General features: G+C 54.1%; 1 protein-coding gene and 1 long non-coding RNA gene across 6 annotated transcripts in view; both read left to right on the forward strand.

Annotated features, from left to right (window-relative positions):
• The window catches only part of FAM120A (family with sequence similarity 120 member A), a 92,882-nt gene that overhangs the window by 33,838 nt on the left and 44,496 nt on the right, over positions 1-14,548 (forward strand). For all 5 annotated transcript variants that reach the window (XM_081802716.1, XM_081802715.1, XM_081802718.1 and 2 more), the window contains 2 exons: positions 11,255-11,352; positions 11,578-11,858. In XM_081802716.1, coding sequence (XP_081658842.1) covers positions 11,255-11,352; positions 11,578-11,858 — 379 coding nt within the window. The remainder of the gene's footprint in view (positions 1-11,254; positions 11,353-11,577; positions 11,859-14,548) is intronic.
• Positions 3-9,144, forward strand: LOC145716953 (uncharacterized). The gene is made up of 2 exons (XR_014139892.1): positions 3-2,714; positions 2,928-9,144. It is a non-coding gene; the product is annotated as an uncharacterized LOC145716953 (long non-coding RNA).

Below are 14,548 nucleotides of genomic sequence, written 5' to 3' on the forward strand. Positions count from 1 at the left end.
TCCAAGCCTCTGTGACGGACGCTGACCATGCAGTCACCAGAGAGATTAAAACGTGGGCCCAGTAGTCTTGTAGTGTTACTCATCTAGAGTGAGGTTTCCGCCACTGGCGTGAGTGCTTGGAGCTGCACCTCCTGGGCAGGCTCCTCAGTGGCCCCTGAAAGGTTGAGGAGCAGGACAGACAGACCTGGGAGTTGGGGGCGGGCCAGGAGGTGTCCATGGGGTGCTCTGCGGGGAGGCCTCTGGACCTGCAGACGCCTTCGTAAATCCACTTCAGAACAGCAGATGGGTATCTTCTCTTTTGCTGCCTCTTTTTTTGTCTTTTGTTTGCAAAAGACCAAATTTAACTCAGAGATTTGAAATTGGGGAATAAAAGTAATGATAAGCTGTTTACGTGAAGCCTGCCTGGTGGTGCTCTCACGGGAGGCTGTGAAGCCCCGAGTCGACGTGCCAGACTTCTCCCTGAGTCCGATTGCCTCTGTCTGGGTCCGGAGCCATGAAGCTCTGAGAGACTGTGCTGCCCACTGTTGTTTCTGTTGTGTTTGCTTCCATGTTCCTGATGTGGTTTGAGAGCACCTCTGTGTACTGGTTTCAGAAGATTAGTCCCAGGTTTGAAATGTCCCAGACAGTTGTCCCTTATGGGGTACGTTCATCAGCTCACTCAAGCGTAGAGCTGCAGTGTGCGTGTAGGGCCCCCAGGTCCAGAGGAGTGTGGCTGCTGGTGGTGGTCGCTGTGGATGCCCAGTGCCCAAGGAGGGCGGGGCCGCAGGCTGCTCTGCTGGCCTGTCCGCTGGGACCCACGGTCAGGGCTTCTGTCGGTGGGGCTTATCCTCCTGCTGCTCTGGCCCCCTGCAGCCATGGTGCTGTTTAAACTACTTGGCAGGCGCAGTCCCAGCAGGCTTGGGACGAACTCTCAGCTGTGCCCCTGCTTTCCCCACGGCTTGGTCCTGCGCCCTTGGCCCTGCGTTGTCCAGGCCCTGCTGGCTTCGGCCGGGGATGGGCCATGCCGGCTCCCGCCTCAGGGCCTCAACGGCCTGCAGTCAAGAGTGCGTCCTGACCTCCTGTGCCTGGGACACTCCAGTTTCTGAGGTCCTGGCTTCACTGTCACTTGTCTGAGGCCATCAGCTAGCAGCCATCATGTCTCAGCACCTTGCTTTAATCCTCTGCACACTGCCTCCCAGTCCTCCCCCAGGAATGTCAGGTCTGCAGCCAGGGCCCCACCTGCCACCTTCACCCTCATACCCCCGTGGGAAAGTATTTGAGTGACTCAATCCAGGAAAAGCTGTTGCAACTGGGACAGTGAGAGGATCGTGATTTGGGGTCACTGTGCTGGACAGAGGGAGATGTGGCAGGCAGGTCATGTGGGTTGCTTTATTCCTATGGCAGGGGCACCCAGTGGACACTGTTGAGACAGGTGACAGGCAAGGTCTGACGCCAGGGGTGGACATCCTGACCCCACGGTCTCCGGCCTCAGGCTTCCTGGTTCTGGAGATGGGTGTATGTGACATGCTCTGTGGCCCCTTGTCACAGGGCAGACACTGTCTCTGTTTTCAGAGGGACAGTGGCTGGGAAAGGCAAGGAATGGTCTGCAGCCACAGAGCCTGGGGGGAGTTCCCAGAAGGGCATCTTTGCCCCTCATGTGTCTGAGGGGACACCTGGTCCTCGTGTGACAGGGTAGTTGAAGCAGTCACTCTAGTGCACTAGGGACTAGAACGCTTACTCAGGAGGGGCCGGCAGGGAGGTCAGGGTGGAAAAGGGCATGAGGCAGCGTTTGGTGCTGGTCTGAGCTGCTAACAGGGTTGACGATATGTTGAAGAGGCGAGATGGGCTTTAAATTCATGTTTAAATTTGAGCTGCCTTTTTTTTTTTTTTTAAAAAGATTTTATTTATTTATTTGGGGGAGAGAGAGCACGAGCAGGGGGAGTGGGAGAGGGAGAATCAGACTCCTCACTGAGCAGGGAGCCTGATGGCAGGGCTTGATCCCAGGACCCTGAGATCATGACCTGAGCCGAGGGCAGTCGCTTCACTGACTGAGCCACGCAGGCGCCCCTGAATTTGAGCTTCTTAAAAACTTATATGTTATACAAAGTGCTCTCGTGTTCTTACGTTGTCAGACAATACGTGAAGGAAGTATTTTATGGATGAAGGTGATGCTCCTGGAATTTAGTTTCACTTCCTGTCTGTGGGTTTTGGGGAATGGTGGTGGGTTGGGGAAGAATTTGTGGTGTTGGGGGCGGTATTTTTAAGCAGGTCCATGTGGGTGATAACTACTGTGTGTTACGTTAAAGCCTTCTCTGCAGGGTCTCCTGGTGCTGCTGACTGTGGCGGAGACCTGAGCCGTGGGGCACAGAGTTTGGGGCAGCTGAAAGTGCAGGCCGGCAGCTGTGTGGCCTGGAATGTGGGGTGATTGGGGACAGAGGTTGGGGCAAGACTGGGAGGAAGGTGTATTTCAAGTTACAGATACACAATTTGGAGCCAGCAGAAGTGGATTCATGTAAAATTGTTTTTGTTTTTTTCCTGACAAGTATAAAGAAACAAAATAATGTGGAGATGGTGCCCATCCCTCTTGCCTGTATGTGCTGTTAGGCTCCCGCTGTGGAGCTGAGTGGGAATGGAGAGCCTAGAAGGAGCAACGTGGGATTGGGGAGAGGCTTTCTTGGTATTCCATGTGAGAACCCAAGACACATTTCCCGTAAAAATGTTTTTGTGAGCAGTAGGTAGGTCCTTTTTTTTTTTTTTTTTAAGATTTTATTTATTTATTTGAGAGAGAGAATGAGATAGAGCATGAGAGGGGGGAGGGTCAGAGGGAGAAGCAGACTCCCCGCTGAGCAGGGAGCCCGATGCGGGACTCGATCCCGGGACTCCAGGATCATGACCTGAGCTGAAGGCAGTTGCTTAACCAACTGAGCCACCCAGGCGCCCAGCAGTAGGTAGGTCCTGAGTGGTCTTTTCTGACCTTGGTCCATTATGTTATTCTCTGGGAAGATGCATTCAGAACTTTGACAGCCAGTGTTGGAACATAATTTTATCATTTATTAGAACTTGTCTGTATGAATCATTTTAGAAACTGAAATATGTGTAGTTTTAAAGACATTTAAAACATTGTATTAGCCCCTTGGAGGCTATTGGGAGTAAAAATGGGGAGAGTTGACTCTAACCAGGGGTTCCTAACCTGGCTGGAGTTGAGGTTCTAGGCCAGAACTGTTGTGTCAGGATCTTCACTGGGTCTCCATGATCCAGGAACACCTTCCTGGCCTGGCTGTGGTCAGGGAGACCGGCACTGGGCAGGGCTGCTGTGTTGGAGCCCGTGGGCCTCTGTGGCCCTGAGGGAGCCTCTGCTCCCCACACTGATGCAGAGGGTGTGGAATTGACAGGAGGGCCTGCACACCCTGTTGCGCCATGGTGCTGGGAGGCCTGGCCTGCACAGCATGTGGTATTGTTCAGGGTGAAAAATGGGTTCCAGTCTGTACTGTCTTTGCATAGTGGACCCCCAGAAATGATCTGTTTTGAGATGGGTTTTTAAAATCAGTTACAGGTGAGATTAGTATTCATTTTGTAAACATTTATTGTGTCAGAAACACTGTGTTGGGACCAGGGACCTGGAGATGGTTATGATTTTGTGCTTTCTGTCCCAGCACATAATGCCTCCCATGGCCACAGAGTCCCATCTGAATGTAGGTGCACGTAAGAGCGGTCAGAATGGAAGCTTGTCAGCAGTGTGTGGCTCCTGGCTGCCGGAGGCCCAGCTCAGGCCTGTGAACGGAGACGGGAGGCTTCGGCGCACCCTGGTGTTCTTGTAAAAAGGCTGCACAAGTGAAACCGAGGCCCAGTGAATCTGAGGATGCACACGCTGTGTCTTCCTGGCCTCTTCCGTGAAAAGTAGCTGAGCTCCCACTGCACACTTGTCAGAACGGCCAACATCCGGAACTCCGACACCACCAGATGCTGGCGGGGATGGGGCACAGCGCGAGTGTGTGCTGCTGCCGCTGCGGAAGACAGTGTGACAGTGTCTCAGAAAACGCAACACACTCTTGCCACGTGGTCCAGCAGCCAGGCTCCTCCGTGTTTACCCCGAGGAATTGGAAACTTCTGTCCACACGGAACTTTGCACTTTATTCATAATTGCTGAAACGTGGAAGCATCCCAGACATCCTTCAATGGGTGGTGGACAAATAAATTGTGGTCCATCCAGGCAATGACATATTATTCAGTGCTAAAAAGAAAATGGGTTATTAACTCACGAAGACCTTGAATACATTCACTGAGAGAAGCCACTCTTCCAGGCTCCCTGCTGTATGATTCCAGCTGCATGACATTCTGGAAAAGGCACAGCCACGGAGCCTGTGGAAAGTCAGCGGAGGCATGAATGTAGGCAGAGCACGGAGGATTTTGGGTGACACTATAGTGGTGGATATGTGTCCTTAAAAATTCGTCCAAACCCATAGCGTGAGCACCGAGCTGTGGGCTCTGGTTCATAATTGTCACATATCAGAAATAGACCATCTGTTGAACACATATCATACCAATGCAAGGGTTGTGTTTTCTGCTTAGGTTTTCTATAGACCTAAAACTGCTCAGAAATATTAATTAAAAAGACCAAAAACTCCTTGGTGTGTCTGGCCCATGCCAGCACTTGCCGGTTCTGGACAGTGTGGTAGAGCAGACGTGCCATCCTGGGCCTTGCACACGAGTGAGACGCGGACTCGTACGGCTCGGGAGCAGGCAGTTCTGGGAAGACCGGGAGTCTAAGCTGGTTCCGGTTAAGTCAGGGCTTGGTTCTGCTCGACTGAGTTAACGTTGAGCTCAGGCTTGAAGGTAGAGCAGGAGTTTAGCGAGGTGGTGATGGGGAGGAAGTCTGTTCCACGCGGAGGAGACCCGAGGTGGCGGCGCTGGGCATGGAAGCAGCGGAAGGGAGTGGCTGGAGCCCAGGACGCAGGGAGCAGGCAGGGGCTGGTGTGGCTGTGGGCAGTGGCCACCGGCCAAACACAGCCTGAGGCTTCAGACTCTCTAGGGGCTATGAAAGCTCATTGAAGGATTTATAGTGTTAAAAGTTGTTATTTTGTACCTGTTGCACACCAGCTGCGTTTGGCACATGACCAGTAGCCTGTGTGCAGTTAATGAGACCAGCCTCAGTGGGACATCAGGTTCCCCTGCCCACCGGCTCCCTGAATTCTGTGTCATTCGTCCCCTTTTCTTTATCGTGTCTGTACCCCGAGTGCTAAGTGGAGACGTGGAAGTAGGAGGGCTTCCCTGGGGGTTCTGTGGACAGAGTGGCTCGGGTCAGGGAGAGGAGGGGCAGCCGGGAGTGAGGTCGGGCTCGCAGGAGACAGCAGCGGTGTGGCAGGAACGTCCGTTGTCAAGAGGTGAGGGGGGGACTTCTGTGGCTCCCAGGTGTGTGTGGCTGCTTGGTCCTCAGCGAGGTGTAGGGAGTCCGAGGAGAAACTGTTTTTAGCGCTGCAGCTGCTGCCACCCCACCAGGCACGGAGCAGGGAGGGCCAGGGGCCGTGGCAGCCTATTTCCGTGGCTTTCGTAAAGGATAGGGCTTGAAACGGGAGGGGATTGACTGGGCTTGCACTGTCCGAAGTGGGGGTCTGGTGGTGCGTGGCACACATGTGGGGACTTCGGCAGGGCAGTCAGAGCGTGGAGGGTTTCAGAACGTGCCGGGCCCCAGAGCAAGTAGGCCAGGGAGGAGCCTGCAGGACCAGGCCTGTGCCCGGGGTTGTGTGGGGATGGGAGCTGCCCCCAGGAAGCCAGGACCAGACCGACCGCGACCACAGGAAGGGGCCCCTGGGAGCCTGCCTCCTCACTGGTCCCCTTCTATCAGACCGGGTCATAGGAGAGCATACCCGACTGCTGTCTCACCTGGAAGGAGTAGGCCCCTGTCGTTGGCCTTCTGGAGCCAGCTCTCGGGGCCCGGGCTCATGAAGGCGCAGGTGTAAACGCGAGGAGAGACGAGGACTGGTCCATGGGCCCTGGTTCTGGGCTACGGCTGTGCCGGCAGGCGTCCCTTTCTGGTGACTGAAGGGGAGCAGCTGTGGCCACACGGCCTGCATGGCTCGCGTCACCAGCCTGTCCCATCAGCTGTCGCTGGGCTTTCTAGGTTAACAGTCTCTTTGGAAGTACAGCTCTGTCTCCCCACAGTGTGGCTCCCAGCCTGTCAGGGCACAGTCGGCAGATGTCACTCTGGAAATGGAGACACAGTCCGGGAAGAAGGGCGCAGCTCCTGCAAGGCTGCTTTGGCTGATGAGGCAGGTCCATCTCCAGGAAGGCAGGGTTGTCCAGGCGGGAGCACACGATGCCGCGGTCACGCGGCCTGCCTGGAGCAGAGGGTGATGGCAGGTTTGTGTGTGCCCGGGGAGCGAGCACAAGTGAGGACCCAGCGCTGCCTGCACTGCTCCGTCCTGCTCGGTCGTGCCACCTCCGCGGGAGCACGGCGGGACGGCCCCACGCTGCAGACAGCCTGCCCGCTCCCGCCCGGCCACTGTGGCTGAGGCCCATCGCGGTCTTGGCCCTCTCCAGGTCTGCCCCGTCGTCCCGGCTGCCACCTGTGCTCATCGTCCGGGGTATTTCCAGTGTTTGGCTGTGAACACTGATGGCTTTTTATATCATTAAACAATGATAGTCCACGTCACACTGCTCCGCATGTTACTAGCAAGTCTTTGAAATTTGGCGTTTAAAGTTTATGTGGTGTTCAGCCTTACAGTTCTGCTTACTAAAGCCACCATTTCCACGGTGTCGGCTTAAGCTTTTTTATTGTGGGAAAGCTTCAAATATAACTGTCAGTACAAGGCAGTGTCACGAGCAGCGGTGTGCCCACAGAACAGGGTCAGCAAATGGTAGTGTTTGTTTCACATCTTGCCCTCTTTAAAGAAATTCATTAGGCTTTTCTGAAGGTCCCATCTGTCCCCTCAAACAGGTTTCTTTGTTTTCTTACCTTCTATGTGTGGGATCATCGGGGGCTGTATTGTGCGTGTCATTCTGCCCTTGCTGGTTTTGGAGATGTGTCTGTGTGTCCGTCTGTTCCCATCTTTATCTCAAGCTGGAGCACATGGTACTGATGTCAGGCCCCAGGGTCTAGGTCAACTCTGCCAGAGAGAAGCCACGGCGCTCTCACGTGGAGCAGAAGGTCAGCCTCATCTCCCTCCCTTTCGATTCCTGAACATCATCCTCAGGCTCGACATCTGTTCCCATGACCTTTCATTAAGATTTTTGGGAGTTTATTTTAGTCCATGTACTGTGAAGTGATACAGCCTGTCTGGTCTCATGGCTTTTTGAAAGGTCGTTTTTTAAAAAACACCTGAACCATCAGTCACTTTGGGGTAACGTGGCAGCCATTCGACAAGGTGTCTTTGCAGGATGACCAGCTCATCGTCAGGTCTGTTGGTGGCTTCTCTGGGCGTTGTGACAAAAGGGCATGGCCACTTCATTTGGCAGGGACTCTCCCTGCAGGTTGTGCATTTCCGAAATCCACAGCGGACAGAGATTGATTTGTTGTGGGCAGCCACGTGAGGCATTGGTGCTCCTTCCTGCTCCCCATCTCTGCCAGCCCATGTGCACGGCATCCTTTGCTGTGGGACTGCGCCGTTCTGGCTCGGCGTGAGTGAGCCGGGAGCTCGACAGATTTGGATACAACTTGGGTGCATCCGTCGCTCGTCAGCTTCTGCTCTTGAAGACTCGGGTGCTGTGTGGGCTTGAGTGATGCTGCACCATGAGGTCCACGTGCGCTGTCCAGTCTCTGTGGTGGTAGAGGTGCTGGGGGAGCAGCCCGCTGGCTCCCAGCCATGGGCTGCTCTGTGCCCACAGTCCCACGATCAGGAAGGCTGCCCTCGTCATGGTGAACTGCTCCAGTTCCCGGAGTTCTTACTCCTGCTGGCCTGAGTGTGCTTCCCCAGGGTCCGTGGTTCTGTCAGGTGCTTACTTGCTTGATTCTCAGCCCTGCACTCAGCCTGCCCATGCTTCTCTGCAGATGGCGGCCTCTGGCTCCTCTTGGGGGGCCTGGCTGTGTGGGTGTGCCAGCTCTGAGCCCCCGGGAGCTGGTGCTCCTGGAAAGTGACCGGGTTCAGCCCCTCAAAGCTGGCCAACTTCCTCTCCTCCTGCTTCTGCCTTCACCATCTTTGGCCTGTGGCCTGTGGCCTGCCTTCGGAAGCTACTCATCTGGAAGACGATGGAAGCAAGTTACACAAGATTCTCCATGTGGCTTTGTGTCTTCACTTCTGTACGATATCAGTGCTGAGTAAATACATCCATTTCAATACGGTTAATGTCGTTGGAAAATTTGACCTTATAGGTGTTGAAAATGAGTATTGGTGGTAGGGAACATATTGACTTGTTCTTTGAATCTGAATTTTCAAAGCTATGTTTTTTGTACAACACTTGAAAATCATGCATCCATTGGCATTAGAGAATTTTAAGAGTTGATGACTTTGGTACTCATTTGTTTGGTTGGCCTAACGTCTCTGCAGCTAAATGCCTGGTGGTAGATGAGTCTGTGCTAGGCGGGCTGGGGCGTGGGTAGGCCGACTGGTTCTCAGCAAAGCTTCTTGGTCAACACCATTCTTGGTTAAGATGTGTCTTCTCTTACTTCAGGGAATGGCTGAGCAGGTCCCTGGGGGTGCAGTGGGTAACTGAGGCAGTGGGTGCTGGGCAGCGTCTCGCCCACAGCACTGCTAACTTAGCGTAGCTGTCAGGCTGCCATGCGTGTGCTTTTCTCATCATTCACAAAGAAGTCTGGACATTTTTTTAATTGTGAAAGTATTTTTCATATAGTAATTAAACACTGTTTCCACTCGTCTGTCTCCGTCTGCATAGTCTGCTGACAACAGCCCTTCTCTCAGAGTGTCTGTGAATGGAGGAGAGTGACAGGTTGGCGGTGTTAACCTCCACACGCGAGCCAGGGTCAGTCCCGAGAAAGACGGCCTTGTCACATGGCACCCAGTGCTCTGCTTATTGGCTCGAGGGCAGTGACAACCAGAACTCGAGTGCAGGGAGGTGCGCCGCATCCAGAGGCAGGCCTGGCTTGCTGGGCCGTCCTCCAGCCTTCACAGAAGTACAGACAGATTAATTCACTTATTGGACTAGGTTCTGATAGATTAGTAACTAGCTTTGTAGGTTCTCAAAGGTTTTTTTATTTGACGTTGGTGATTACAATGTGATTTTAGAAAATGTTCTTTCTTTGGAAATCTTTGCTTTTAAGTTACAGTTTATTTTTGTTTTTAAAGAAGTTTGTGCTTTTCAGGAACTTTGTAGCACATATTGGCCCAAAATAGAGACAAAAGGATCCCCTTCCCTGGAATGCTGCTAATTGGCATGGCCGACATTCCGTGTGGTTACTCAGAAGTTCGGTGGGGCGGGTCAGCCACAAGAGGTTGTAAACTGCGCTTCTCATGGTGACTTAAATTGTAGTGTTAGAGCTTGAATGGAGTTCCTAGTGTTCTGGATACGATTCAGAATCTCCTGAGAAGGAACTGAACCAGTTACAGCATCTTATGTCTCAGACTCGGAGGTTCCGATCTCCTGGGTCTGAACTATTTGATCAGGAATGTTTCCCTCTGTGTTTGCATGTGTACACATGTGTGTATGTACGTGGGGTTTGTTTATGAACATGTGTGTGTGTGTATCGGGGGTGAATGCACATACGTGTGCAGGACATGTCACACGTATGGGCATGTGGGTGAGTGCACGTATGTAATGAACGTGTGCGTGTGGGGCACGTATAGGTGTGAATGCGTGTGTGTGTCATGAATGCACAGCTGTGGGGAACATGCACGTGCGGCTGTGTGTACGTGCATGTGGTGAATGAGCGTGCGTGTCTCTGGGGTGAATATGGTGAGTGTAGTGAACACGTGTGTACACACATGTATGTGTGGTCAGTGCATGCGTGTGCGTGTGTTTTGTGTGTGGTGACATGTGAGTGTGTGTGCGCCACCGTTCCCAGTTACTCGCCCCACAGCTGTGGAAGTCCTGTCCCCAGCTCCTCTCAGTGCAGGCGTGTGCTGGGCACTTGGAGTCGGGCTCTTGCAGCCGGCTGTGGCTTCCAGGCGCGTGGGTCCTTGTTGGGTGGGGGGAAGTGAGCCGCTGCCCCTCCCTCCTGGCTCCACCAGGCCTGGGTGGCTCTGGAAGCTCAGCTTACATACCAGTGGGAATTTTCTTTCAGAGAATGAGAGGGAGGGTTTGGGTTTGGGGGTGCTTTAGTACTATTTTTATTTAAATGTGTTTATCTTGGCAAGTATTGGGGCTCCTTGTTTGGCCTTGAGTCGCCCAGATTCTGAAGTTGGAGGAACACTTTTCCTGGTAAAGGATGTTGGCGTTCAGGGGTCTCTAGGCTTGGTTTTGTTCAGTTTCTAAAAGAAGCCTAAGGAGGAGATCGTGTGGCTCTGCGGCCCCCGTGTCTGCTGTCTGTTCCCACCATCTGGGTCGTGGGAACATTTGGGGCTCAGGTGCCCCAGGCCCGGCCTTGCGGCCTCACCTCACAGGTGCCCCACGCCTGACTGTTCAGTGGGAGAGCAAAGCCGCAAAGGGTCTCCTTCCTATTTTTATTGCGTTAGGAACTGGTTTGTGGTATTTGGAGGTGTTCTGATCCTGAGGCCACAGGCCTCATCACCACGTGTTGTGCCAGCTGATGGCTCTGCGTCCTGTCTTGGCACGTGGCCTGGTCTTGGTGTGTGTCCAGAGCTGCTTCTGTCCCGGCTGCGCTCGCTCCCGTCAGCACGGGGCAGCCGAGCGAGTGCGGCGTCCGTCAGAGCAGGTTTAGAGAGTCACGTTCTGAGAGCACAGAATGCCAGGTTACTGGCCCCGCAACACACATTGGTACGTGCAGCCCCATCGTGGTTCTGCTTCGCAGTGGAAAACTGAGAGGTACCGGTAGCGACTTCCACACGTCGCTGTTTCTGTTTAATAGCCAAGAACTGAATTTTAGTCTCAACAGGAAGATTCCGTTGCCTCCCTTACGTGAGGGGAAGTATCTGTCCCCGCTTTGTCCCTTCGGCGCCTGCAGTCTTAGGGCTTTGAGAGGCCGGCAGGGCCAGAGAGAGGGTGGCCCAAACGCCTGTAAGTTAAAATCCTAGGCCCAGTCTACAAGTTGATCACCGTAAAATGAAGTATTTTTTGATGTGAAACATGAATTTCTGAAGGTGGGGATTGGTGGTGTCTTGTCACCTGAGGGGGCAGGGCAGGTGGGGGCATGTGCTGGCCACTGTGGTGTCTGGGGCATGTCCTCTGCTAACCCATGTACCGCTGTCTTTCCTTGTCGATGAAACAGCCAGACCAAATCCGTTTGGAATGCCTGGGATCATGCCGCCGTACGTCCCCCCCCAGATGCTCAACATTCCGCAGACCCCTCTGCAAGCAAAGCCTGTGGTAAGGCCCTCCTCCCCCTCCCGCAGCTGGTCTGCCTGCTTTGGGGCTTGCTGCATACACATCAGGTTTTAACAAAAGCTAAAATAATTTTTTAGGCCGTTGAGCTGATACGTGAAGCAAGTGCCAGTGTTTCTTGAGTTAAGACGCAGCCAGGACCAGGCGTTGCGACGGGAGCCGGGTGCTGCGGGCCTCGAGTGCGCGCGTGACCTCTGCCCTCTGTTCCAGGCCCCACAGGTGCCCAGCCCAGGTGCTGCGGGCCAGGGTCCTCACCCGTACAGCCTCGCTGAGCCGGCCCTCGCTGTGGAAACGAGTGGAAAGAGTCTGACTGAGCACAGCACCTACAGCAACATTCCTCACGAAGGAAAGCATACCCCGCTGTACGAACGGTCATCCCCGATCCACCCGGCTCCGGGCGGCAGCCCCAACCATGTGGACTCAGCGTACTTTCCAGGGTCTTCTACGCCGTCGTCTTCCGACAACGATGAAGGTGGTGGAGCAGCTGCAAAGTGAGTGGGTGCGGTGTAGCTGGTGCTTCCAGACTTGTGTCGGCTGCGTGAGGCCCGTCACATAGCTCGGTCTCCCGGGAAGCCGCCTTCCATCCTCCGGCGGCCGAGAGTTGTGTGCAGAGAGAGCTGTCATTTGTGGTAGGAAGGGGACATCTCTGCGCACAGACTCGGGCCTTTTGGAGATGAGGAGCAGAGGTGAGACACCTCCTCACGGCTTCCCGGGCTGAAAATCCGCACCGTTCCAGCCGCGCGCGGCCCTGGGCCACTCCTCTGCTGGGGTGGAGTTTTGGGAAAATTGGTTTGTGTGACCCTTAGATGTGGTGAAGTTATCTGGTCAAGTGCTGCTGACCCTTACTCTCCCCTGGGCTGTGAGACCCCAGTCCCCCCCGCAGAAAGCATTTTAAGTTAGACGCTGGTGGCTTTCAGTCTTGGCTCCTGGATCAAGGGGAACTCTGAATCTCCTCTCCTGAATTGAATCTAGCAACTCACATCTCAACTCAGCAGCTTGTAGACCGTTCCTGAAATCACGCCGTTTACCTGACCGGAACCAGAGAAAGCTGCAATCCGGGTTGGAACTGGAGAGGAGTATTTTAAATGTGTGTCCCTGGGTAAATGAATTTTCAAATATGTAGTTTGTTAGAATCTGATCAAGAAAGTCTTAAATGCACTATCTTCCTCCTCCTGTCAAATACCGTTGTTTTAAGAAACCTGATTCACAAACGGGAAGAAATGGGGAAAAGCAAGGGCCTACCATACTGCTGTGTCTCCTCTTCCTCGTTGCTCCCTGGCTTGTGGCTGGATGGCCAGGGCCCCGTGGTGCTCCAACGATGGAGATGGTTTCTCGTCTTCTGCGAATGCTCGGTGAGCGTAGAGCCTGAGACCGGATGTCCCCTCTCCTCCTCTGTGGAGTGGGCGCGAGTGTCTGCTGACCTTGGGCGGAGCTACAGAGGGCTTTGCTGCCATGCACGGCTGTGTGCTCCACGGAATGGTGGAGCATAACTCTGTATGTAAGCGATTATCGTGGTGTTGCAGTTCTGCAATCCCAAGATGAATCACAGGTTGTACCTTTGCATTTATACTTCTGAGTTAACCTTCTGGAAAGGGAGTATAGTGAAGATGTACTGGGTGTGACTCTGGGCCGGGGTCCAGGCTCGTGTGCAAACGAGAACAGCTGGTCACATCCCAGAAGCTCTTCCCCTCTGGAATTCGAAGGCACTGAGTATTGTCTGTTGAAAATCACCTCGCGCCAGCACGCCGAACATGTCTTTGTGGCACATGTTTGGTCTAGCGAGGGATGCTTTTCCTAGGCAGCTGGGAGCAAGGCCCAAAGCAGGAGGGGGTGTGCCGTGTGCCTGGGCCCTGAGCTGCCTGCAGCGGTCCCCCACCTAGCTTGGCCAGCCACCCTGTGGGGGTGGTAATTGCTGGAGGGCCCCTCGCTTCTCTTGTGTACCCTCAGCTCTGCCCTGTCCCCAAAGGCTCAGGCCTCGTCGCCTCTCTGGCTCTGCCCCGCCTTGGTGCTTTCACGGTGCTCTCTGGAGGAGCTGTCGGAAGGTGGGCTCGCGTGTGGGGTGATGGGAAGTGTGGTGAAGCCTCAAATCCAGACATTGGGTAGCCTTGTGGGCCTATCAACACTTTAGTGTCCTTGAATCCCCATTTATCATGATCAGCAGACATGTTAAAACAGAGAGGAGGGCGGGAAGGGAGAGGCTCTGGGGCCGTACGCCAGGCAGAGCAGGACCCGGGGCCTTGCTGTGCGCAGGACAGGGTTTCACCCTACTGGCTCAGAAACTCAGCTGGAGCAGGAAGGCGTGACCTGCTTTACCTTTGGTTTGGATCTGAGTCGGGAGCTCTGGACCTGCGGCTGCCCTCAGGACGGTCTTGGGGGAAGGAGGTGCATTTAGCCCGGCACGACCCGAGCGCTCGCGGTGCTCTGTGAGCACGGCGACAGGTAGCGCAGACCAGGCACGGGCTCAGGCTGGCGTGGTCTGTGTCGGTGGCATGCTTTTAAAGGATGGTGCTGGTAGGTGACAGGACCATTAGTGAATGAAAGTGAATTGACCTCTCCTCTCCCTCAAAGCATCCTACAAGTGAAAAAGACAAGTATTTTAAGTAGCAAAGAACATAAACGTGCAGTTCACAGAAGAAACACAGATGGTCAGGAAGCATAAAAGGATGTTCGCTCTCCCTTTAAAAAAAAAAAAAGGAATGTTAAAATATAACAAAGTACATTTTTGTGAAACATAGTTGGCAAACACATTTATTTATTTATTTATTTATTTGCGAGAGAGAATGAGATCGAGAGAGCACATGAGAGGGGGGAGGGTCAGAGGGAGAAGCAGACTCCCTGCTGAGCAGGGAGCCCGACGCGGGACTCAATCCCGGGACTCCAGGATCATGACCTGAGCCGAAGGCAGTCGCTTAACCAACTGAGCCACCCAGGCGCCCGCAAACACATACTTTTAAAGTTCAGTAGATGCAAGATCTTGGTTCTCCTGGCACGTTCCCTGGAGCGTGGCACCCTGCGCCGAGGTGGAGCATGAGGTGTGCTCTGTGCCCTGAATGTGGACAGCGGGGAAAGTGGGAGCCCTACGAGTGTGTGCTCACGGGAGAGGGTGTCTCGGGAGTCCTGAGGCGGGAACTTGCCTCCTGCCTGCCGCCCAGGTTCATGTGTGTGTGTGTGAGAGAGAGAG

Source organism: Leptonychotes weddellii, chromosome 14 (genome assembly GCF_054177405.1).
Source record: "Leptonychotes weddellii isolate Sample4059 chromosome 14, ASM5417740v2, whole genome shotgun sequence".
Taxonomy (NCBI): domain Eukaryota; kingdom Metazoa; phylum Chordata; class Mammalia; order Carnivora; family Phocidae; genus Leptonychotes; species Leptonychotes weddellii.